General features: G+C 39.0%; 2 protein-coding genes across 11 annotated transcripts in view; both read left to right on the top strand.

The window, feature by feature from the left end:
• Nucleotides 1-11,765, top strand: part of KDM3B (lysine demethylase 3B) — a 53,712-nt gene extending 41,947 nt beyond the window's left edge. For all 3 annotated transcript variants that reach the window (XM_067005409.1, XM_067005410.1, XM_048057279.2), the window contains 8 exons: nucleotides 292-463; nucleotides 3,241-3,331; nucleotides 3,417-3,547; nucleotides 6,443-6,562; nucleotides 7,063-7,202; nucleotides 7,554-7,730; nucleotides 8,240-8,374; nucleotides 10,421-11,765. In XM_067005409.1, coding sequence (XP_066861510.1) covers nucleotides 292-463; nucleotides 3,241-3,331; nucleotides 3,417-3,547; nucleotides 6,443-6,562; nucleotides 7,063-7,202; nucleotides 7,554-7,730; nucleotides 8,240-8,374; nucleotides 10,421-10,501 — 1,047 coding nt within the window. In that variant the 3' untranslated portion in view covers nucleotides 10,502-11,765. The remainder of the gene's footprint in view (nucleotides 1-291; nucleotides 464-3,240; nucleotides 3,332-3,416; nucleotides 3,548-6,442; nucleotides 6,563-7,062; nucleotides 7,203-7,553; nucleotides 7,731-8,239; nucleotides 8,375-10,420) is intronic.
• A 5,190-nt stretch (nucleotides 11,766-16,955) lies between these two features.
• The window catches only part of REEP2 (receptor accessory protein 2), a 38,153-nt gene continuing 28,703 nt past the window's right edge, over nucleotides 16,956-26,405 (top strand). For 3 of the 8 annotated variants that reach the window (XM_067005424.1, XM_048057285.2, XM_048057286.2), the window contains exons 1-6: nucleotides 16,956-17,130; nucleotides 17,459-17,531; nucleotides 23,658-23,734; nucleotides 25,054-25,122; nucleotides 25,333-25,453; nucleotides 26,002-26,115. In XM_067005424.1, coding sequence (XP_066861525.1) covers nucleotides 17,099-17,130; nucleotides 17,459-17,531; nucleotides 23,658-23,734; nucleotides 25,054-25,122; nucleotides 25,333-25,453; nucleotides 26,002-26,115 — 486 coding nt within the window. In that variant the 5' untranslated portion in view covers nucleotides 16,956-17,098. Of the gene's footprint in view, nucleotides 17,131-17,458; nucleotides 17,532-20,338; nucleotides 23,564-23,657; nucleotides 23,735-25,053; nucleotides 25,123-25,273; nucleotides 25,454-26,001; nucleotides 26,116-26,405 lie in introns of all 8 variants that reach the window. The other 5 variants (XM_048057289.2, XM_067005425.1, XM_048057290.2 and 2 more) reach the window with 5 other exon arrangements.

The following is a 26,405-nucleotide window of genomic DNA, read 5'->3' as shown; positions in this document are numbered from 1 at the left end:
AGAGGCCACCCCTGCAGTCCCCCAGCTACCACAGTCTTGACTTGTAAACCCAAGACACTTGCCTTAAGAAGTCTAACATAGCATTGCTTCTAAGGTAACTGCACATTGCCTGGAACTGAAGCTTGCTCTGATTCTGGCTGTATCTTTGAACAAAAAACAGACATGGGTGAAAATAGATTTGTGGTGTCTTTTATAAAATAGTAGTCAGGAGTCTCAGCTCTAAAGAACGTTTGGCTGCATGTGTAAGAAATTTGGTTACAGTGGAGTAAGCATGCATCTTTGTATTCTCAGCCCGTGCTGGTATCTGGTGTCCATAAGAAGTTGAAGTCAGAACTTTGGAAACCAGAAGCTTTCAGCCTGGAATTTGGAGATCAAGATGTAGATTTGGTGAACTGCAGGAACTGTGCCATAATTTCAGACGTGAAAGTGCGTGACTTCTGGGATGGCTTTGAAATAATATCTAGTAAGTAATATCTATGGCTGACGAGTTTAACTGAGCAGTCTGTCTTGCTACCTTCAACTGCCCCTTTTCCACGTTTTCTCAAAAAAAAAAAAAAAGTTCTGGTAGTTATAAGTCTCATCCAAAGAAGCCATTGCTCCTTAGATGTTGCGCACCCTAGAAATTATTTTATTGAAGATGAAGTCTGGGCTGCCAAAGAAAACTTTGACATGTTATTTTGATATGTCAAAAGGTGATCCATTTAATGGGAAACTACTTTTTTGAACTTTCCTCAGTGAAATTAATCATCACTTACCATTATGAAGACAGTAAGTGATTTGACAACCCTTGCTCTACTTCCAACATTTATTTTAAAACTAAAGGGAACCTGCAAAGCTAAAACAGACTGAAGGTTTTGAAACTAAAACTTAGACTTGATGGAACACACCAACTAAATAAAATACTTTTAAGTTTATATAAATTATGAATAGCAACGCTGTATAAATATTTCATGTGATAACGCATTACTAATGCTTGAGTTCTGCTTTGAGAAATCCTTCTGTCAAGTGTGCATGTAGAAGCTAACCAGTTAAAATTCCTGGGGATAAAACCACTGTCTTCTGCTGGTCAGATTAAACAGCTTCTGAAAAGCAGGGAACACTGTTTTAGATTGTACACACCTATATCAGTGGTCTTATATTTGCACATCTTAGGGTTGTGACGGTTTGTTACAATGCTGTTGGTTGTAGAACTGTTATCTATAAAATGATTTCCACATTTACTATGTGTACGTGAGAAAAGTTTTGAACTATTGGACAGCTTAATGGAATGCTTATTCAACAGCAAACAAGGTTATAGATTTTTAGAATCCCAATATTCCCTTCCCTAGTCATGTCTAGTCAAAGAATTGGCAATTTTGGGCTTTTTAAAATGTGGTTCCAAGTACACAGTCTTGTATTTTGTATCATTAAATTTCATGCTATTTCCATTATTACTCAGAAGTAAATGGCCTAGAGGGATATAATGGTATAGTCTTTCTCTGTATTAACTGTAATTGGCAAACTTCACAAACTTTTCACTTTTTTTTTTTTTTTTTGCCAGGGTAATTTGTGAAAGTCTTCAAGAAATGTTATTTCTAGTTTGTCTCTAGATAGGTTCTTTTTAGCAAAATCTACTGTTGAATTCCTTTTAGACAATGCCTTTACCACACTTTGTATGAGAAATGTTAGGGATCCAGGTTGGAAAACCTTATTATTTTTGCAAGTTTATTTTAAATACATTTCATTTATTGTTTTTCAGCCAAATGCAATCTCCAATTTAGAAGAGTATTATTTGCTGTTAGTCCAGAGTTTTCACATACTGACTTACAGAAAAATTGGGAATTATATAATGATTTTGACTTTTCTGCATTACATGAATTTTAGTTTTCTCAAATATGTGGATTTTTTTTTTCATACTGTCATTTAGCTATTGAAGAGATGCAGAACAGCCTCTTAATTTGGAGCTGGTATTGAGATGATCCCTTAATTATGCTATATGATAGTTTATTTTAGTTAATTTTAATCTTTTGCTTCTTACTTTTAATATCTGTGAGTTCTAAGTGGACTTCTGGCAGTTCTAACTTTGGACCGTTCTTAGACCTGGCTTTCTTTGCTGGTCAGATTTCTGAATTTTGTTCTGTTTCATATAATTTATCAGATCATTATATTCTCCAAGTAGCTGTTCATTCTGTCCTTTCCGGGTAGCCTTCCTACAAGTTTCTTATCCTTCCTTGGAACAAAGATCCTTGATGAATTCAAAATCTCGAATACGGGAAGTTCTGAAACATCTTTAAATTTAAGTCCTTGAGCTTTTCAGTTCACTTGCCTCTCTAAAATGCCTAGCTCATCAGAATTTGTTTTGTTTACATCTGTCATTTTGTTTTACATATATGCAGTTCTTCATTTTCATTTAAAACAGATCATTTTTTATATTGCAAACTAGGGCTGTTTTCTGCAGCCTGTTAATTTGTTATGCAGAAGTGATTCACAGGTCTCCAAGTCCTAGTTTCTTTTTACATACTTTCTCTTCCAGTACTGTCAGCAGCTCTGCTAGCTTACGCAGTCTGATTTTTGTTTGTCTGACAATCCTTGCTATGGTAGAAAATGATAAAGAATGTTACTTTCTGGGGAAAGAAAATGTGGAGGTAGCAGACTGCAGTCAGTCCTGTTTTCCATCTGATGATTTCTTGTAGAGTTGTGAAGAATCTGGTAAAGAGTGAACTCTGCTTCCTCTGTATGTTTTATGCATAGTCTTCTAAACTGCTACATGTATGCACTTCAGAATGCTTTCATAGCCATCCTAGCATCTGAGGCAAACTGCATTTGATGTTGAAACTAAAGTCTGTCTTCCTCAGTAACTGCCTGCTATTTAGCCTTTAAGCATGGTGTATCGTGGCTTCTTGTTTTATACTGAGGTTAGGATTGATTTCAGAGCATTAGACTTTGTTAAAGGCAGTAAGGTAAAATGCTTTGAAAAGCTTGTTTTCAGAATTGAATAAAAACTTTTTTAAAACTTAGTAGCTGTGCAAGATCTGTTAGACTTCTGCTGTAGATAATGACACAACCGCTGTCTAATTGTTACACTGTTATTTGGTTGTAGTATGATAATACTTGTGAGTGCTCCCCCAAGAATCAGGACTCATTTTGCTGTGCAATGTAAAAGGTCTTGCTACAAAAAACATATAGCTTAACCAAGGTCATGTGTCGTGTTAAAAAAAAATATAAAAATGACATGAATAAATCTTAATCTGTTTCTTACAGAGAGGCTCAGGTCAGATGATGGTCAGCCAATGGTACTAAAGTTAAAGGATTGGCCTCCAGGGGAGGACTTTAGAGATATGATGCCTACAAGGTAAGTAAACCTTAGCAGCAATGCACTAGAGATATATTGACAGTAGAGCAGAGGAAAGCATGTTTTTGTTCTCTTTGCTCTCTAGATTTGAGGACTTGATGGAAAATCTTCCTCTTCCTGAATATACCAAGAGGGATGGCAGATTGAATTTGGCCTCTAGGCTGCCAAGCTACTTTGTCCGTCCCGACTTGGGTCCCAAAATGTACAATGCCTATGGTATGTGAGAGTATTTCTGAAGATGTTGATTTTTGTGACTTTCTATTATTTTGAGGGCATATGCAAGACTGGCATTAATCAGAACTTTGAGAACTTATCCTATAGCACACTTCTGTTTTTTTTTTTTTGCATTCTTCGTGTGATCTATTCCTATGCTAGTCCTCTGATTCTTATATGTGCCTTTTTTTGTGTTGTAGTTTCCAAGCAATGTGATACAAGTTTGCAAACAATTATTATTCAATACATATAATAAGCATAATACTGAGACAGGATTCAATGAAAAGTTGATATCTTTTTGAGATCAAGTGCTACAGTTGAAAGGAAAATTAGCCAGTGGTTAAATGGGCTCAGCTTGGGCTTGAGGGAAGCCTGTCTTGGAGCTGGCTAGAACCACCAGTAATACAGAGCAGCCCTTGGTCTCATTTGGTAGAGGCCAGCCCTGCATCACTCTGCTACCAAAACCTTGCAACGTAAACCCAGTACAGTAATTTCTTTAGTGCTCTTTCAGTATTTAAGATACAGGGATGCAGTGTTTTTTAAGATCTTGAATTCCAATCATATATATATGACTAGAGTAACAAGTCACCTGAGGACACGAAAGATTTATTGTTTCATATTTTTGGAATAAAATGTTTTAACTCAGTAATCAGGTGTAGGTTAGACTTATGCTGCAAGCCAATGTTTTGTATTTCTGAGAATGTGTTTGTGGGGTTACTTTGCTTTTTTTTTTTTTTTTTTAGCACAACTGTATGACCACAAATAAAGGATTTAAGAAGTGGAGGGGGGGGGGGGGCGGGAATAACTAACTTAGGTAAAGTGAGTGTTTTTTTACAATATTTAAAGGTGTCCAATGTTTTGGTTTATGTATTATTAGACACATAAGTTGAGTGATGAAGGCTCTACACCAAAGAGCCTACACCTAGTTAAGCAATATAAAACTAAGAGTGCAGCAAGAAGCAAAGTAATAAGTAAAGTTTAATTTTTCTTTTTATACTGCTAGTTGCTGACAGCAGCAGGAGTGGATTCATTTTGTTAAATTTATCTTGAATATCAAATTTTCTTTTCCACTGTATAACAGTTCATGGAGGGAATGCTGATAGTATTTTTTAGCATGGAATATAACCCTCTAGTATTTGATCCTCTTTAGATGTATATATCTTAGTCCAAAGAGAGAAAGTATTATGCTTTATTTACTTCAAAACAGAAAGAAAATATTTAGCTAGGTCTGCCTGCAAAAATGTTTTTGTACCTTTTTTACTTTATAGCTGCATTATAAAATAAAGGGGGGAACTAGGAGTAGGAACAGTAAGTTTGCCCGTGGTGAATGAGAATGTCCATGGTGAACTTTTCTAGTGTATTAAATGTATTTCAATCGTAAATATGACTTTGTTTTCTGAATGTGTGGTATAGGGAAGTTCTTAATGATGAGGTAAATTTTTTCCTGTGTTTAGCATTTTCAAGGACTATTCCCATTTTTTCCCATTAAGATGGGAAAATTGTGTTTGAAGCTTAGTTCTTAGTGATATTCAGTTACCTGAAAAAAGACACATTTATAGAAGTTGACCATGGAGAAATCCTATTCTATTCAACAAGTTTTGTGTGTATAGGACCCTTAAATATTGACCAATTTTATATATAAATACCTAAACTGTTTAATGTAAAAATTGACATTGATGATGCTTTTCCCAGCATACTCTGCGTGATTTAGATCAGTAGCAAATAACTATGGAAAGAATGACCCTTCTTTTATTATAAACTACTACTACTGGCAAAGCACAGTTTTGGGTCTGGAGGTTGTAAGAACCCTTACCTGAAGTCAGCAATTAATCTGTGTATTATGAATATGTCCAGTCTGTTTTTTGAACTTACATATTATGTTTATCCATATTTGTATTTTAGTTGTGCTTTCCTAAATCCATGTTAAAACTGTCTAAATTAGTTGTTTGTGGTTGATTATGGTGGGTACTGTACGGTGAGTTGAGCTACTGTTCCCAAAAACTTACATTTTAAATGAGAGAGAGATAATTGTGATGGTGATTCTGAAACACAATGGGTAGTCTCACGGTCATAGTTCTGTTAGTGTTTGCTGATATGACGTTTTTGTAATCTGTTAAATTTCTTTCCCTTGATACTTGCTAGAGGAGATGGTAAAACAAAAAGTAGAGAGAGTGCCATTGAAGGATCAGAGGAAGAGAGGAGAATGTCTTATGTGAGAAAGTGAAAGAATTAAGCAGTAAACATTTGAAGTCTCACTCTAGCCATTACTCATAGCCGCTTTAGAGGAATGAGTGTAAAGGTATAAGCACTTGAGAGTCTACAGGTGTTTTCCTTTACTAAATTGTAATCTGAATTGTTAACAATGATTTGGACAATAACTACTGTGAATTCAGTGGACCATGTGGATTTTACAGCTAAGTATGAAAAAATAATTAACTGCTGGAGGCGTATACTTGTGACAGTCCAATGATGTGGTACACAAAGGATGCTGCTAATACTAGTTATAGCAGATGAGGTTTCTCTTGTACTGCCAAGCGAAGGAAGTCAGTGCCAGAGAACGCATACTACCTACCTGTATTACAAAAGCAAAGTTCCCTACTGCAGATTATATAAATGACCCTCAGGGAGACAAAATTGTTGAGTACAAATTCAGTCTGTTTTTAAAATGCTTGTTTTCTCATAACTATACTTGCTGCTTCTATTTAAAAATAAAAATACTATTTTTCAGTAAACTTTTTACTTATGCCATATATGACATGAAAATTACTACAGCTGCTCCTTGACATTGGTTTCTGCTTTCATTGCTGCATAAAGGCAGCAGATTAGAGAGCTTTTTCAATAAGGTTAATTTTTTAGAAGCTTAAATAGGGTCTTATTTTATTTTACACTATTTTATAGGCTTAATCACTGCAGAAGACAGACGAGTTGGTACTACAAATCTGCATTTGGATGTGTCTGATGCTGTTAATGTCATGGTGTACGTTGGAATTCCCATTGGGGAAGGAACCCATGATGATGGTAATGTTTGAGGAAAGATGTTTTCAGTCCATTAAAAATCAAGTGTATATGTGAAACTATACTTTTTGTTGCTTAAGCTTATTGTAACTGAGAGACATAACCCAAATATTTTTGTTATATTTTTAGTTTGCTACATCTGCAGCGTGTATTTAAAAGCGCAGTAATATTTCATTGGTTCCCAACTGTCAAAGAAGCAGAGCTTTCATAGAAATTAGATGCATGTGCCTCAAGAAAGTAGGAGAAAGGTTACTTTTTCTTCTCCTTATATTTGAATAATTATAGCTAGTTCGGTTTGAATTCATGACTGAGTTTTCTTATTAGTTGTCAATCGTCACACTTCCTGAATTTTAAGGTGAAGCTTGAGGCACTTAGAAAGGGTACTCTAATGCAGCGGTTGCAGTGTGGCTGGATTTAGTGTCTCAAAAGGCTACTTCCTGTTCTGTATGTCAAAAATCAGAAGCTTCACAATCATATTGGTTTCATGTGGATTCCCCTTTCAGAAGTTTTGAAAACAATTGATGAGGGAGATGCTGATGATGTAACAAAGCAGCGAATCCATGAAGGAAGAGAAAAACCTGGAGCATTGTGGCATATCTATGCTGCCAAGGATGCTGAAAAGATAAGGGAACTTCTCCGGAAGGTATGTTTTTGACAAAGTCTTGAGCCTACATGGTATCTTGACAAGCTTAATTAGAGCAGCTGAATGATACAAATTGCTATTGACATCAAGTGCATACATATTTTTACACTGTCTTTGAAGACATTATTTTTTTTCCACAGGTCTTTAGCCTGGTATAGGATCTTCATGCTAATTACTAATGCATATCATGCTAGTTAAGACCTAAATGAACTTGATGAAGTAGCATCCCACTTTGAAATAGTTTAAAGATATGTTTGGTATGTGTTTTGGTACAGAGCTTTTTGTGAGACAGCAGTATCGAGGTACTGTGTCATGGTTCGTTTTCTTTTTTATCTTGTATCTTGGCCCTAGGTCGGAGAAGAGCAAGGCCAAGAAAATCCCCCAGATCATGACCCTATTCATGACCAAAGCTGGTACTTGGACCAGACCTTACGTAAGCGACTCTATGATGAGTATGGTGTACAAGGTTGGGCAATAGTGCAGTTCCTAGGAGATGCTGTGTTCATTCCTGCTGGTGCTCCCCATCAGGTAAGTATGCCAACTCTAGGCCATATTGACAAATCGAATTGAATTAGAAGCACAGTAGAACTGTGACTTCCAAATAACTGTTAGTTATTGTTGCTGATTTGTTTTTCTGTGTATGCAGTTCTTACAGGATCTGTTTGAATTGAATCTTTGTCATTATGTTAGTAAAAATGATAAAAATACCTGAATGATGTGTACTATAGTGTGACAGAATTAAGAAAATAATATTTAGAATGAATGGTTGGAAAACATTTCTGCATAGTAAAACTTCAGCATAGGGAACAGAATTCTGATGAAGTGTGGAGAACAGACGGGAAGTTATGTTTTGCAAGAGTAGCTTGTGAGGGAGGACAAGGGGACATCTGAGATGTCATGTATTTTGTTCTAACATTAGAGACACAATTTTATTTGAAACCAAAATAGGTTTCAATTCCTGTTTCTGGTAAGCAAATGCAGAAGAACCAAACATTTTGGTTTTATTTTTTGTATTGATTCTGTATGGTTTGTTGTAGGTCCATAATTTGTACAGCTGCATTAAAGTGGCAGAAGATTTTGTATCTCCAGAACATGTGAAGCACTGCTTCCGTCTGACCCAGGAGTTCAGACATCTGTCTAATACACATACAAACCATGAGGATAAACTGCAGGTAACCATTTTATGATGGTAGTCACTAAATATATCCTATGTTTGGCCACGTTTGTTTAGTATTAGAAACATGTAACTAATGATTTAAAACAAACGACAACAACAAAACAACTTTACACAACGTTGGAGGTTCTCATTTGATAAGTATTTCAAATAATAATTGTGTATCTATGTCTACAGTATCATATAAACAAAAATTAGTAATAAACTTCTGGCTTTCCAAAGAACTATCCCGCTACTGGACTAGTGCATGTGTCAGTTTTAATTAGTTTATAAATGGCTGAATCCTGAATAGCAGTGACATACAGCAGGAAAAAATCCTTACTAAAAAAGCAAAAGGCAATGCTTTGTTTTGAAGAGATGTTTATTTCACTAACGACACCTATATTTGTTTCTGTATTACCTGAAAGAGAGTTGCTGTGGACTGAAAGGCTTGCTTATGTAAACTAATCCTGAAAAGGAAAATGAAGTGTGTTTTGGCTTTGAAGAAGTGCAACTGCTTAAACCAGTAACTAAGCACAGAATACTATGTTCACTAAAAAGAAATAGAACATTGTATTTAAGGCAGTAAGTCATACATAGGGAAGACTGTAAGGAGGCCTTTCTTGATTTCACTGATACATGCCTCTAAAGAGTTAATATTTGTGTAGTTAACAAATTTTGTTGTCAGCATTCTTTTTGTATTAGCAATGTCATGGGTGTAAAATGAAGGTGGAGCAGAAATCTGCTGAATGGCTTTTTCAAGAAAAGATGACTACTCAATATGTAACCATTCTCCAGTATGTCACCCAAGAATGTCAGAACGTACCAAGCTGATTCTCTCAAAGAATTTGGTGAAAATTTGCCATGAGCTTCTGTATGGTTTTGCATGAGATTTTAAAGTAAAGCAGAACTCTAAACACACGTCGTCAGGATTCATCTTCAAACACTGTAGCTCTTCAGCTGTAGTTATAAAGATGAGGAAGTGTGCCTATAAATGAATAGGTTGCAAAAAATGAATAATGCTCATTAGCCAAGTAAAAATTATAATAAAAAAGCTGGTTACTTACTGACAAAGTAGCCCAGTGAAAATGAATAGTGGTTACATTTAGGTTGGGTATTAGGAAACACCTCTACTCTGGGAGGGTTGTGAGGCATTGGACCAGGCTGCGCAGGGAAGTAGTTGTGTCATTATCCCTGGAGGTGCTTAAAAGATGTGCAGATGTGGTGCTTAGGGATGTGGTTTAGTGGTAGACTTGGCAGTGCTAGGTTAATGGTTGGACTTGATGATCTTGGAGATCTTTTCCAACCTAAAGGATTCTGTGATTCTATGATTTGTGCCTCATAAGTGATCTTTGCAATGTTTACTTATTTCTCCTCATTTTCCTGTACTATAGTATTAGTGTATTACAACATTTTATACGTATGTATGTTTCTGTGATAGATATATGTATATGGGGTAGAATAACTCAAGTCCTTTAACTGTCACACAAATGATAGAAAAGACTGAGATCATGTGTATATTGGGGAAAAATATTGGCGCTTCACAGTTAGCTGAACTGGCACAGTTAAACTACTTGAAACTGAATTCTTATAAATCTGAAACAAGATATAGCTTTGACTGTTAGATAGCTCAACACAGAACAGAATACTGTGGTTACTAGTGGATTTTTCACCTCTAATCTTGCTTGCCTTTCTGTAAGATGCACAAGTTCCTTTTGGGCTTGATTCATATGTACTTGTAAGTGACTTGGATCAAAAGGACTTCTTCGAAGTCTTTGCATGACTTAAAAGTGTACTTCCTCATAGCTGTCATGAAGGAGAGGCTTTATCTTAAAATAACATGAATAAATAGGTTGCTGTGTGACCAAGTTGCTGTGTGTAGGTCTCTGAAATATTTGTGTAGTCTAGCTGTGACAGTTTAAACGTGTGCTGATATACTAAAGCCGTAATACTTTGTGTATACTTGCTAACTCTCACAAATTCAGCTGCCAGCATTGATTGCATAGGTATGTTAGACTCCTTGTTAGTCTGGAGAAGTTGATTATTTTTTTTTCTTCTTTTACAGGTGAAGAACATTATCTACCACGCAGTGAAAGATGCTGTTGGCACACTGAAGGCTCATGAATCCAAACTAGCTAGATCGTAGGAACTGCTAATTCCAAATGCCCTGTGAAGTAAGCCTTTTGCTCACAGTATATACAGGGACTGCACGACTGCCTCTGCAGGAGCAGAGGCTTCTCACTAAGAGCTGGTGTGGTCAGTATTACACACACTCTTCAGCCACTGATTTCTATGCTGCCTCAACGCTGAAGGTCTAATGGAAGGTTGCACCGTTACATGCAGAATTCCAGATTCTAATGAAAGGTGCCATGTCCCTTTCTTGTGGCCTTTTGCAAATTGGAAGAACATGGAAACCACTTGGTGTTCCTGCATATTATGAATAGAAATGGTGTAAAGAGTGTGGGTGTTTTTCCTCATGCCTAGTTAGTCTCCACAAAGTTAGAAGGAATTTGCTGGAGGTGGGTTGTCCTACTGCAGACTTAGTTGATAGCTGCTAAAGGAGTGTGACCAACAGTAGCCCAACTGCAGAAATTTAAGTAAACTTCACATGTGAAATACAGGCCAAGGAAAAAGATGAAGCTATTCTCTGCACTCCCCTTCTTGTAGCCATTTCTCTATACACTGTAGAGTTGCAGAAATAAAGGGAGAACCCACTTTTTTTTTCCCCAGAAGGCTCCAGAAATAGGAGAATTGTGTATTTAGTGAAAAACTAGGTTTGTAGTGAAACAGTTAATATTTCATGAAAGTAGATATTTTTAGTATTTTTGAAGTACCACAACTGTTCTTGGATTTTCAAGGAAAGGCGCATTACATTTAGTCTTCCTTTCAATAAAATAAAGAAGTGATTTTTAGAAAGCAGTCCAAAATAGCACAAAAACAGCCAAAGGAGAGTGAATAGAAATTGACACCCCACCTCCCTTGCCCATATTCCTCACCCACCTTCTCCTCTATCCCCATGTCTCCGCTGCTTCCTCAGAAAGAGAAGTAAAAAGAACTATGAACTCTGTTCTCATGTAGAGATGTTGTACATCTCTCCCTGCACTGGTAACTGCAGGCAATAGTTCACCCTAAACCAGTGCTTGCTGAAAACATCTATCCTTTCCAAAAGTGAAGGAAATGTTAACTTTCAGAATCAATTTTGTCCAGAACTATTTTAAGTAAAACGTTTCTGCTTGATAGAACTGTATTCAGAATTTGCTAATGTCAGCATTGATGCAATGGATTTCATTGTCTGGGTACATGGGGAAATATATCTACCTTATATCCAGCTGTACTGTAGTGCCACCTGCAGGCCTGTTAATATGTTCACGGTTATTTCATTTTTTTAAAATAAAAGTCATTTACTGTAACAGTCTGGGCAATTTCTTTCAGTTTTGGCCACTGGTACTCCTGCTTTGAGGTTATTTCAGTTTCTGCTAGTGGTAGTGTAGGCTAGCTGGTAATTTCTTGCCCTGGGCCTGGCTTGGGTATTTTAGGCCTGGGGTCCCAAATATATGCAAGCAGCATACCAAGCTGTCTCCAGACTCTTGATTAAAACTAACTCATGAGTTAATTTTGGCAGAGCATCTGTCTTGTCATAAACCACATCTCTTGTGCTGTGCTCCCTGCCTCTTGCTGTCTTTCTACCAGGCTGGGATTCAGAGCTGCCCTCTCTACTGAAGAAATAGATGGGCTTGTAAAGATTTCTTGGTTTCTGGCTTTGGAGATTGTGATGGCGGTAGCAGTTCTTTTCACTGACCCGTTGGCTGGCAGCATTTCAGGTTGATAGCTTGATTCGCGTAGTTTACTCTTTGGCTTCATACCCTTGCAGCTGTCCTTCAAGTATGAGCTATGCCAGTCTTCTACAGATTAAAAGGATTATCCCAGACCCATGAACCATTCAGCATCAGTATTATACCTGTTACACAGAGTTTCTTGTGCTCTCCTAATGGACTCTGTGCATACAAACCATTCTCAATGACTAGCTATAGTTGAGATGTTTCCCCCTTTTTGCATATGTATCAGCAATTATAAGAGTTAGATGAAGATCATAAGGACAAAGACTTCGCTGTGTGTAATACAATAGCTGGGTCATTCGCAGTGTGGTGATCTACAGCAAGAGTTCTGCATCTCATAATGAGCTTTTGTTTGGTTTGAGTCTATCAAACATTGTTTTTGACTCTTGAATTTCCTCTTTAATAATTGTAGAGTACAGTTAATCTAAGGCAATATTCAAACAAAAACAGAGGAATGATTTGCACAAAAATTATAGATTAAAATTAAGAAATACATAGCAATCCAAATTTTAGATCATATAAGACAGGAAAAAAAAATGTTAATTGATTGGTCAAATCAGCTCTGCTAACTTATATTTGACCACTTTTATCCTTTATCTGGATTGTATAGATCAAGAGGTAGAGGCTACCGCTTCTTTTGGCAAGTTTTTCCAAGTAGGTATTTTTTTTATAATAGGTACAAATTGGCATCTAGCTAGATTCAGAATCCACTTACCAGTTCTTGCTTGTTTTCTACCAAAGTAAGATTTTCAGTTGATTAAAAACTGTAATTGTCAGCTCCTAGAACTCTATTCAACTAATTAAAATATAACTGCCACTGTACAATAATTTCAGAATTTTTGAAATAGAATTTTCATATACCATGTATCAGCAAACATACATTTTTGTATATTTAAAATATGTAGATCATATATAAATATATATAACCATATAGAGAGAGACACATGTATATATTTTTATAAGTGTATATACATACTTATATATGTGTCTGTTTATATATAAAATCCCAGACAACTGAGGGGTTGGTTGTTTTGGTTTTGTTTTCTTTCAAACATCCTTAGCGTTTACATGACATTTATTCTACTGAATGTGGTCTTGCTGTTACTAAACGGAGCTGCATAAGACAGTGGGCAGGCAGCATTTTTTAATATTGGCTAACGCCTTGCTGTCTTTTAGTATCCTGTGGGACTACAGACAAATGAGAGAAGGGATTCAGGCTGTTACAGCTGTTTACCTGTCCAAGTGAATTTAGAGTGCATTCGCAATACAGAAGGTTGATGTGTGTTCAACCATGCAAAAGGGCATACTCAGCACTGTCATTTAGCAGTTTCACAGAGCCTTCAAAACATTACACAGGATACACTCATCTCTTTTTCTCAGTCTCAGATGAAGGGAAAGAAATGCCTTTTCAACCCAACAACTTCATCCCTTACTTGATGTTGATTAAAAATATAACAGTCAACAAAGGTTAATTTTGCAACATTTAATCATTTCTCTGTTTATAAACCGTACTCTGAGGAAACTGAACAAGGCAACATAAATGAGAAAGAAAGAATACATTGAAGGCTGTATAATTCATTTAATACCTGACAGATTCTGAGGTCACCTCTTGTAGAACCTGGGGATGTGGAATCAGGATTGTATTGGAGGGGAGTTAGGTGTTAAACAGTAAGTTGGATTTACTTGCAATACAAAGATGAAAAGTTTTCAGGCACAGATGCTCTTTAAAATGTATTGCTCCTGTGCATATTGGACTTTCCCTCTCTTTTCCTCACTTCTTCGGTTGTGAGGTGTTGGTTGAAATTTATTATGTGCTAGTGAATTAGTCATGCATCTAGCATATCTTACAAGTATTGTTTAGGTAGAAAATGAGCGTGGAACTACACAGCATGGGAGTGAAGCATAGCATGAAAGCACCTGTGGACAATACATCTTACCAGTAAGTAAACCCATCTGACTGTCACCTTCAGCATTTCCCCTAACTTAAGCCACGTCTCTTTGGGTTGCATAGACCTGCTTGTGGTCGCTATCTCCCATTGCATCTCAGAGTCTGAAATCAACCCATAGCTTCCTTTCATCTTAAGTGGCCGTGTCTCTAAGATCCCGAATCTCAACCATTGAAAAACAGCTGCACACTCCCACTAGGCTTTTGAAAAATAACCAGGTACAACTCATCTTACTTTTGTTTATATCCCTCTTCCACCCACCTTGGAAGAACTTTTTATTTTATCTTTGTGCTTATATATAGACTCATACAAAAATGGTAAAGTGAGTTTCAAGATGTAGAATTAATAAAGTAAAGCTGCTTCCAGTATGAAGGTCTCTTCTAAACTAAATGGCTTCCAATCACAAAGCAAAACAGGTGAAAAAAGGAAATGTTCTCAGAATAATCTTATCTAGTTCTAGGTCCTTACTTCTACCATGTCAGTTTACATTGTCAATTTACACTGTCTCTGTTTTCCTTAGTCCTTTCAAGGTTTGATACTCTTACATTACAAAATGCACCTTTAAATTTCAGAGACAGGGCTGCTATTGAGATCTTCCACTTCACCTTCCTTCCTAAGACCTTTATTTATTCTGCCATTTTTTTCCAGAGCTACTGTGTTCTTCAGCACTGAGTAATTGTAGTTTCTATTCATTAGAGCAGCTTCTGCCTGAACCTCAGTTTTGGCAGGATCTCCGCATCTGACCTGGCATTGGTGTAAATGGAGCTTTGCTCAAGTTTCTCTGGTCAAGGAAGATATGATTCCCTTGCCTCATTGTTTAGGCCATAAAATGGATTGTTATTCAACTGTTTTAAACATTTGTAGAACACACATTTGTCATCAGTTACTTCAGCAGTAGTGTATCTGGTGGTAGAAAATACACAGCCTTAATTTGAAAACAATCGATGAATTGCTTTCTTGGATAAGTCTTACAATCTTAGTTATTCAACACTATGCAACATTACTAATAACTTAATAATAAACCATTCTATTTCAGTTTGACCTACAGTGGTCTTTTGTTACAAAAATAGCTTTTCAGTACCAGCAGCTTTTCCTTGTGAGAAGGTAATGAATTAATTTCTCATTCTTCTTCGTGATATGGAAAGAAATCAAGCTCCTTGTTGCTAACTATAAATTGCTAGCTTAAAATACTTTTCCTGGACTTGTTCTAAAGCTTAATTTGCCACTTTATAATGGACTCTCGCTTAAGACATTCACAAGACCACCTGCTTTACTAATGTCGATGCTCATATTTTGTTGTTCTTATCACTATTTATACCTCTAATTGCAAATGTTCCTGCTACTCCTTGGCACATTAAACAGTTTAGAACACTAACGCACATTTTCTTTGTGTGTCACATACCCATCCTGCAGTTACTCGGCACTTGCACTCTTTTCATACGTTGTACTCAACAAGTCTCTGAATTTTCTCTATTTGCATCTTTCACTCATCTGAACATGAGCACATTATTCAAGTACCAGAGCTGTTCTCTACCTGATCCCTGGCACAAAACTGGTGGGGATAGAAATGCAATTGTTCTGGTGAGGGAAGTGCAGGTTTGTGTTACTTGGATGTGTGAGGGCAGATTACTTTTATCCTATTTTGTAGGTCAATTGTGCAATCAGTGGTGTAAATTGTGCAGTCCCTTATGCAATCATTTTGTGGCCATTCATATCCAAAAGCAGACTGTGACAAAATGTTCTTTGTCACTGTCTGTAGTGACAGTTTTGTTTTCAGCTCTTGCATGTAATGGAAAGTTGCTGACATTGTGTGTTTTTCACCATTGCTCATTACCACTGAGGCTCATGCATCCGTGAGAAAATTCTTCCCTAGCAAATCACTGTTTTTGCTCCCTTTCTTTGGTTTCTTTCATTTTCAGAAAGGCTATTTGGCAAGTAATGAGATTTTGCCATAGTATATTCTTTAGTGTTTTGATGTTTATGTTGGTGGGGGGTGGGGAGGGGGGTGTCTTTTTTGTTAGCTAAAGAACTGCACGAGGCTTTCTAGCAAATCAATATATTTAATATTGAAATTCAGCTTCTGTAATGGTCACCTTAGTGTGATTCAAAGGTCTGTGTATTAAGCCTGATCACTCCTTGTCTGTAGTTTCCTTAGGGGTGCAAAACATTCAATTAACTCTTGCAATGACTGTAGAGGGTGATTCTCTTAACAGTACTCTCTGCTGAGTCGCTATAACAATTTTTGCTGCTCACTTTTCTGGCACGCTGGTATGTTTAGACATACACATGAATAACGTTTACTTGCCTCCCCTTTCAGACTTGTTTGTATAGGTAAGCAATCCTAGGCCTCTCATCTGTGATTCCTAGGAGCGAGAGCACTAGGCAACACTGAGTTATCCCGGAAACTACAAAGAACAGCTTTCATCCCTTAGGTTCGATAAGACCTCTGCTGTACCTGTGAGTTAATTAATTGTTTTACAGACAGTTTTCAGTGAAGCTGAGAGTTTTGGAAAGATTTTAAGTAGCCGATTTATTTGCATCATTTTGACGGCTGTTGTGTTGGGCCTCCTAGAGCAGGTAACTTCTAATTTTGGAAGATGGCTTCTTCCGCCGTCTCTCTTACCGCCTCCTGAAGCGTCTGTCACCTTGACTGATCACGCTTCGGTAATATTCTTACATTGCGCGTGTTACTCTCCTGCCGTCTCTCCAGCCGGTCCCCTTTCCTGCAGCACTGCTCTCCGCCCTGTCCCCCGGGGAGCCCCCCGCGGAGCTGCCCCGGCGCTGCCGCCTCCGGTCGCTTCCGGCGGGGCGGGGCGGGGCGGCGGGGTCTCCGCGGTGGCACGGGGAGCGATGCGGCCCCTCGGCTCCGCCCCTGTAAGTACCGGGGCGGGGCTGCGCCTGCTGCAGGAACCTGCCCGTTAAGAGTCGCCTCCCGTCGCCGTGGAACCGGGCGCCGCCGCCATGGTCTCCTGGATCATCTCCCGCCTCGTGGTGTGAGTGCTGGGGCGGAGGGATGCGCAGGGCCCTCTCGGGGCTGGGACGCTGCGGCGAGCCCCTGCGGGGCGCGACCCCCGCCCCCAGTGGGGCTGGGGGTTTCGGACCGCGGAGAAGCCCCGCGCCTCGGGGCGAGGAGGGGCCGCGGGGCGGGCGCTGCCTCCCGGGCGCCTACGGCCGCGTCCCGGCGGGGCCGCGCTGGCTGCCGCGGCCCAAGAGCAGCGCCTTGGCAGGGGGCGGGGGAGCGGGAGCCGCCCAGGGCGGAGGCAGCCGGCGTGCGGGCCGCAGCGGTGCCGTGAGGCGCTGAGGGTTCTGCTCTTTTTGCAGGCTGATCTTCGGCACCCTCTACCCCGCGTATTCCTCCTACAAGGCCGTGAAGACGAAGAACGTGAAGGAATATGTGAGTACGGGTTCGCTGTGTCGGCGCAGTGGTCCCCCCGTCCTTCGCGGCTCCCTGCGAGCCCACGACCTGGCCCCGGCCTTGTGTCAGGGGCTGCCCGGCCCACAGCGGTGTCAGGTCGGGCAGAGCTGAAGAGCAGCCCCGACAGACTTTGGGGATGTTTTGAGGAAGGACACTTACCGAAATGGGAGGTTTCAAGCCATAAATGTGTTTTGTTTTGTTTTGTTTTCTTCCCCCTCCAGGAAATATTGGCTGAGGATGGGAAAATGGGAGGAAACACAGTGTGCTCTGGAAGCATATGGAAGTCCAGGGACAAGTTCTTTTCTCTAACTTTGTTCTTACTTTGTGCTTTTACTGCTTTTTCAGTACTGCTTTTGTTTTCTTCTAAAAGTCTAAATAATCTTGCATGGTTTGTGTTTTCCTATCAACCTTGCTTGTGATCAGCAATTCCTGTTGGTCAAGACTTCATTCTCATTCCATTCTGGAAACATTTCCTTCTGTGTCTTTCTGCCTACATCATTGTTGCAACTGCCGTATTTAAAACACCATATAGTTTTCAGTGATGTGGTGTGTCGGCTTCTTACAGAAGCGCTGTTCTAAGATGATTAGAGAAGATGAGCTGTTTGTTTTACGGATGGGAAGAATTTGTCTGTTTAGAGCAGTGAATAATCAGATAGAGAAGAGAGGTAACATGGCCGAATAGAATATAATTTGCCAATATTTCTTTGTGGTGCAGTCTGTGACTCTTCATCCAATTGGCTCTGTTTGCTGCTTACAAAATGACGTGTCAATAGTAAATGTTGCAGGATATGTCTCATGCTGCTTCAGTCCTCTAGAATTGCCTAGATGTTTCCTATGCATCGGCTTAAAATTCAGCCCATTGGTTTTTGAAGGAGAGAGCAGCTGAGGTAGAGAGTCTATTCATAGTGGACAGCTTTAAAAACTGCATCATCTAGCTTGGCAGATTTTTTTTTCTTCTTGCCTTCAGCAGAGAAGTCAAAATGTGAGTGTTCTGTAGGCAATGATAATCAGTGCAGTGTTTTAAGTGAGTATTAGAGGTATAGTCAGGAATACTGTGACTCGTAAAAAACTTAAGTTTGTTAGTGGTAACATTAAAAACCAAAAGGAAAGCATAAAAGAAACTGAGTAATTGCATGATCCCGTGACTTCATAATTATCTGGTAGTCTTATTGCTGCTGTTTTCTCTCCTCGTTTTCTTTTAGACCAGTTGTCTATGATCTTTGTTTGTTGCATCAAAGGCAGATTTTTACTTGGAATTTTTATTTGGCTCTTAAGTGTCTGTCACGGAACTATTGAGTTCCAGTTACAGAAGTTGTGTTAGCTTTAAGGCAGGCCCATTTTTCACAGGTTGAAAATGTGTTGAAATGTGTTGTTGAGAATTTGAGGGATTAAAAACAAAAACTCTCCTTTTTTAAAACAGCCACCACACATGGCTTGTTCTGGAGTTCAAAGGCCTAGTAAATACAGAGCCTTGACTTTGTAGATGCTTTACTGTAAAAGCCTGCTTATTTTCTTTGGGTAGGTTGGTTATTGAGGTACAGAAATGCAACGTGTCTTGCATAATACAAACGTACTAATCTGAATTTCTGTTGGTAGATGTTACCTTAATTGCAGCAGGACTTTATTAATCTGATGATTAAAAAGAAGTGAGATCTGGTACTTGAGTATCATAAAGTTGTCATAACACGAATGTCAGCTAGTCACCTGGTTGTAAGTCCTGCTGGGGCTGATATGGAAAAGAATGACATTTATTTTTGGCTTTTGTTTAATACTTCATTGATACAGTTTTCTTGAAGTAGATAGTTCTGGACAGCTGCAACAGAAAATTTCCTTTTGTTTTTGTCTTCTATGAAAATACTGGAGTTGGTTCAAGAAAATGTATTTGAACTGCTAAAACTGATCTTATATGTGAATTATTTTTCCTTAAGAGGACTACATCAGAATTAAACATGTAGATGCTGGATTCCGACTGCCCAAATCAGTAATCTTTAGACAGCTTTGTATTTCTCAACAGAAGCAGAAAGAAAGACAGGAAAAATGGTTTTGTTAAACTCAGGAAAGGGGGCCAACATCTATTCAAACTGCTTCTCATATGAAAAGTCAGTGGAAAATTTGAAAGCTATGGTGCATAAGTTTCAAGCCAGCTGTGTCTGTGTACTACTACTTGTTTGTAGTGCTTAAGAGCAAACGCGAGTTGGGGAGAAAGATCTTGCAGGTGTATGTATATGCTAGAGAGTGTGATGTATTGCAGACTGCATTGATACGGACCAATATATTACAAGCAGTCCAGCAATGGCATCAGAGTACAGTGCAAACACTTTTTTTGCCATGCTGTGGTATAGATTCATGTCTTTGAGCAGCCATGACAAATTGCTTCTAGCACCTTAGGCTGTTTTAAAAGTAACTGTTTTCCTTTCACATGTGGTCTGCAGCTTTGGTCAAATCTACATTCCAATAATATTTTTACATTTACTGAGTTTATTTAGGTTCTTGGTGCAAGTTAGCTGAAATTGGTGATCAACTGCTGAGCAACAGAGACTTGACTCTTTTTTAATGGATTGAAAAACAATTATAGCACAGGAGATTAGTTTTCAAAGACATTAGTAATCTGTGGATAACAACAATTATAAACGGCGGAAAAAAAAGTGGTGCTTCCCTCTTCACCATCCCCCTTGTATTCTGCTCTTCTAGCATCTGGTAATCTGCACTTCAGGGACTTCTAGAGCTAAAAGTTGAGTCCCTCTCACTTATTTAACAACTATATTTCTTTTTTTCTTTGGCTGTAGGGGGTAGGATGACGGATGGCAGAAGGAGACAGGGCAAGCCAGACCCATGCCCAGTGTTGAAGATGTGAACATATAGTACACTTAAATAGTAACATAGCAATGTTTTCTGTTCTTCTCTCTTCCTTTTCTAATACTCCTGAATATTGTGTTACCACTGAAAAACTCTGATGGGGCCGAACTTAGTTTCATCAGGCTGTCTACTGTGACCACTCAAGTGTTGTGAGCTAATTTATGTAACGAGAATATTTGTCACATTCTGACATTCTTTTCATTCTGAAAAGTGACCATTTATTTTTACACCTCATTTCTTTTCTTTGAGCTAGTTGTTAATCCTCAAGTGCCTTTACCTTTTATCTTCAGCAATTTAGTTTCTTTGAATGTTTATGTAGGCTTGTTGGAAACTTTGTAAAAACTCCATTACCATTAGCCAACCACTGTAGCGAGAGCTAATGGAAACAGTCAAAAACTTCTGCTACAGTTATGAATTATTTTTTTCTCAGAAAAAAAAAGAAATAATTCATTTTTATGCTGTATATATCTATGTATTTATTGCTTGCTTTTGTTATGATTGCCTTAATTTCACATAATACGGAAGTAAGATTTATTGGTACAGAGCATCTCTGAAATCTCTCACCCACTCGGATCCCCATTTGCCACCTTTGATTTGTCATTATTCACAATTGTTTTCGTACAAGAGCTGATTTATGTTGCTGCATCAAAGAGTTAATCATTAATTTCATAGAGTTGCTTTAGAACTCAAGTCAATAACACCTGTCCTGTCTGAATTGATGATTATGGGGAGGAGGAGAAAGGAACCATACAATTCATGTTTTGCTACTTTCTGTTGTGAAAAGTTGCATAATAAAATGGAAAATATTTGAGGCACTAATTACCTTTTTAAAAACTGACTATTGTTTCAGGGTTTGAGGCAGCATTTCTTTTCCTTTTAAGGCTTTTTGGAAAGTTCTGGAGGGTCTTTCAAGAGCAGATCATATTTTTTTCCATCACGTACAAGTTGGGGAAACATCTGCTTTTACAACATTATTTGCTGTAGTAAGACCCTCGCTTACCTGTTCGTGTAACTTTAATATGTGTGTTAATGTGTGAGATTTCCCTGGTTCAAATTATTCCTTTTCTCATTCTTGATGACACTGAGAGTGTTAAGTTGCTTTTAGCAAAGGTGACCTCTTGTTTCCATTTATCTCCTACTTAAATTTATTTTTACTTCTCGATGGCACAGAAAACAGTCAATTTCATTTATGTTGACCCTATTATTATTGGAAATCTTGGGGTAGTGGTTTTTATAATTTGACTGATTCCTCTTAATAATGTTGGTTGGTCTGTAGCTGGCAGACTTGCTACAAAAATGACAGAGATGGGGAGAGAGAGAGAGAGGGAAAGGTGGAATTACTCTTTTTCAAAGCAAACAAAACATCTGCTGCTACACAGAAAAGATGGGAGGGAGTTGGGAGACAGGGTTTAGGTATATAGATGTGCCATAATAGCACAAAGTACGGTTTGTAAACTACATTCAAGAGCCTAAACAAGAAGATGAGTTTATACGATATGTTCTTTGCTTTCTTGCCTCTCTTACTGGGTCTTTCTTTAAAAAGAAAAGAGAAATGCTTAAGGAATTTCTGAGAACAATGATTAAGACTAAGAATAGCCAGGGAAGTAGTTCAGTCACCATCCCTGGAGGTCTTCAAAAAATGTGTAGATGTAGAGTTTAGTGACATGGTTTAATGGTGGACTTGGCTGTGCTAGGTTGAAGGTTGGGCTAGATGATCTTAGAGGTCTATTCCAACCTATATGATTCTATGATTCTAATGCACCTTAATAAGTTAGAGCAAAATACTACATCTGTAGTTCTTCTCCTGCCCCCAAGATAACATTTAAAATGAAGAAACAGTAGGGCTACAGTTTAAACTAATTAAGTGCACATGTATTTATTAACATACTCATTATATATTAAAGAACATAACTGTACTTAAAGTGAACTGCTTACTGGTTTTAGACAGTTGGTTTATTTGGGACTATAACGCTATTGTTGTGTCATGATTTTGTTACAGGACAGACATTCAGCAGTACATCCGTATCCATCCAACCCAAACCATTCTATGATTTTGAAAGGGACCTCGAAGTTCACCTAGTTCCAACCCCCTGCCATAGGCAGGGATGGCACCCACTAGATCAGGTTGTCCAGGGCCCCATCCAACCTGGCCTTGAACGCTTCCAGGGATGGGGGGCATCCACAGCTCCTCTGGGAAGCCTGTTCCCGTGCCTCACCACCCTCTAAGTGAAGACTTTTCCTCCTAACACCTAATCTAAACCTACCTTCTTTTAGCTTAAAGTCGTTACCCCTTATCCTTCCTATCACAGCACTCCCTGATAAAGAATCTTTCCTGTGGGCCCCCTTTAGGTACTGGAAGGCTGCTATAAGTTCTCCCCAGAGCCTTTTCTTCTCCAGACTGAACAACCCCAACTCCCTCAGCTTGTCTTTGTAGGAGAGGTGCTCCAGCCCCTTGATCATTTTTGTGGCCCTTCTCTGGACCTGCTCTGACAGGTCTGTGTCCTTGTGCTGGGCGCCCCAGAGCTGAACGCGGTACTCCAGGTGGGGTCTCACAAGAGAGGGGTAATTACCTCCCTCAACCCGCTGGTCATGCTTCTTTTGATGCAGCTCAGGTGGTTGGCTTTCTGGGCTGCAAGTACACGCTGCCGGCTAATACTCAGTTTTTCATCCACCAGTACCCTTAAATCCTACTCCACAACACTGCTCTCAATCCACTCATTGTCTGGCCTGTATTCATGTTTGGGGTTGCCCTGACCCAGGTGCAGAACCTTTGCACTTGGCCTTCTTGAACTTTGTCATGTTTGCACAGGCCCACCTCTCAAGCCTGCCCAGGTCCCTCTGGATGGCGGCCCTTCCTTCCAGCACGTCGACTGCACCACTCACTGTGGTGTCATCCGCAAACTCACAGAGGATGCACTCAATCGCACTGTTCATGTTTGTGGACAAAGGTGTTAAATAATACTGGTCCCAGTACAGACCCCTTAGAGACACCACTCATCACTGGTCTCCATCTGAGCATTGAGCTGATGATTGCTGTATTTATATATTTAGAGTATATTAATCTTACATATTTTCCTAAACTATAATGTAACATTTCATATGTGATCCTCTCCAATGCTGATTATCTATGCCTTCTTGCTGCCGACTTCATCTCGGTGTGTGAAAACGATGAGTCATTTTTACTGAGAAGACATTTTGCTATTTTTCTTGGTTCTGATGGATGTCTACTGAGTGACTGCTCTTTTGCAGGTGAAGTGGATGATGTACTGGATTGTGTTCGCCTTTTTCACCACTGCAGAAACACTCACAGACATTGTTCTTTCTTGGTGAGTACCATGGTGGTGTGTGGGTTTTTTTGTTTGTTTGTTTTTTTAATGTTTTTAAAGTGGTGTTAGGTTCCTAAGGATAAGCTCTCTCTCATTTAGCAGTTTTTATGCCCATGAAGAGTCTATGGGTTTATAGACATTGCGGGTCTAAGTTGCTGTCTAAACTGATTCATATTCTGTGCTTTCAGACAGTTTAGATACACAGGCTCTGTCAGAGGTTCTTCATTCATAGCATAATATATTTTTGACAAGCTATTAGGTAAAGAGGTTTGAGAAATTGTGATCTAAAAGACATTTTTAAAAGATGGTAGAAGGAAAGGACCAGAGGAGGTTCAGGCTGGATATCAGGAAAAGGTTCTTCACTGAGAGGGTGGTTGGGCACTGGAACCAGGCTCCCCAGGGAAGTGGTCACAGCACCGAGCCTGTCGGAGATCAAGAAGTGTTTGGACAACACTCTCAGATGCATGATCTGATTCTTTATTTATTGTGTGGTCCTTTTGGGACCCAGGAGTTGGACTTTATGATTCTTGTGAGTCTCTTCCAACTAGAATATTTTATAATTCTATGACCTGTTTCGCTTTGCGAGCCTGTTGTACAGAGGAGCAGATCAAATACATCTCTGCTCTGAGTGGTGTTTTGCATGATGAAAATGTCTTCAACTACTGGGCATGAGTTGGGTTGGGGTGAAACAGGTTTTAATCCTCTCAGAACTGTGTCACACTTGGCAATAATCAAATGGAGGCCTTCAGCAATGACAAACTGTCATTATGTATCTTCAACTGTTCCCTTAGAACAGGGTATCTTCAGTTTCTTCATTGCTTTAGTGTTTGTGATTTGCACACATCTGAAAGAATACAGTCTAGTCAGAGTTGCATCTTTTAAAGAAACATGAAATTGTTGCATGTACCTTACGTAAGTGATCAGCCATTTTGCCTCTTCCTGAAAAAAAACTTTGAAGAGCCAGGATCTAAAAAGTACAAGAGCTTTGGCTCATTCACATACTTCAAAATTAACCACTGAAAACAGAAGTCTTTTAGTACTAACGGGCATCAGAAAGTTTGCATTTGCTTATTGGAGTCTCCACTGCCCTATCTTCCCAGAGACTTTACTGTGTAAGGGATAGCAATGAAAAACTTGCATGCTGCCTGCTCTTAGCCATCAGCCTTAGCAGCAACTTGAGAGCTCTCTTGAGATATTTAATTGAAAACTTTGGAAAAAGAGAGGGAAACGGCTGTAATGTTATCATCCGGTGGATAGTCTTTGAACAAACTTAAGAATGGTGAGAGTAGCTGTCAGATTTTAATTTGGTGTGTTTGCAGGGCTGAGAGATGCCCTGTTTATGGAGTTTTCATGGCTATGGATGAAAGACTAAATGAGACTCAAAGAAGGTATGTTCTAGGATTCCAGAGAGGATTGTGCTATTCTCCCTGATATATTGATTCATTTATGTTTCTGAGTCCTTACCTTCTCTTTACTCTTTTTGCCTGTCTGCTCTCTGACGGTTATCTCTGTCTGTCTCTGTGCTGATCTTGATTCCAGTTCTCGTTCTCTTTCTCTCTCTCTCTCTCTCTCCCTCTCTCCTTCTCTCTTTCTCTCAGGTTTCCTTTTTATTTCGAGTTGAAAATCGCATTTGTGATTTGGCTGCTCTCCCCTTACACCAAGGGCTCCAGTGTCCTCTACAGGAAGTTTGTGCACCCAACGCTCTCCAATAAGGAGAAGGTACTCACTCATTGTTGGAAGAGACTGATCTGTCTGGAAGTTGACTGAATTCTGATTCGGTTATGCTACAATGAAAATTAAAATGCATGAATCATGCTTGTGCTGACATTAGTGGGTATAGAATGATTATGTCTCTGACAACGAGGGCAGTGTACAGCCGACTAGAGACTGTAATGTAGCCAGTATCTTGCCTAATGCTTAGTATGTTTGCCTAACTCAGTATCTTTAGCCTTTATAGTCACTATCAGTAGTTAAGTTCTTTGAATCATGATAGTAGCAGCACGTTCTGTAGTCAGGCTGTGTTTTTCACATTCTCGGTATAAGCAACTGCTTCGTTTCAGTTGTTAGAATTTGGAGAAAACATTCTTTAATTTAAGGTTGCATTTGCAAACTTTCTCTAAGTAGCAGAGAAAACACAGCACAGCTTGTGCTGGCAGCCTGGAAAAAAGGTGTGCTGATGAGCTTTGGGTTTTAAGGTGATAGTGGGGGAGATTTTGAGCATGTTTGTAACTAGGAGCTAAATGCTGTGTTCCACACTGCCTTTCTAGGAAATTGATGAATACATTACTCAGGCTCGTGACAAGAGCTATGAAACCATGATGCGAGTCGGCAAGAGAGGGTTAAACCTGGCTGCCAATGCAGCAGTTACTGCAGCTGCAAAGGTAATGCAACACCTGTGCACTACAAACGCAATCTAACCTTCTGTAACATTCAGGAATTCCCCAATAGTTTAGTTCTGTGTACCAGCAATTAGTGGGTCTGTTAGGGATGCTGGTGCTTGTTCAGAATGATATACTTTACCTTTCCTCCAGTTTGTTTTGTAGTTAATCCTTTGATTTATGGAAAGTGAAGGGAGAATGGATTTTACTCTAACCTCTTTCCTGTTGGTTTGAGAGCATGCTTTTATTTTTTCCCTTCTCTCTGTGGTGGTGTTGCTTTTTTTTTAATTTTT

The sequence above is a fragment of the Anser cygnoides genome, chromosome 14, assembly GCF_040182565.1.
Source record: "Anser cygnoides isolate HZ-2024a breed goose chromosome 14, Taihu_goose_T2T_genome, whole genome shotgun sequence".
NCBI lineage: Eukaryota > Metazoa > Chordata > Aves > Anseriformes > Anatidae > Anser > Anser cygnoides.
This window is presented reverse-complemented; position numbering and strand designations above follow the sequence as displayed.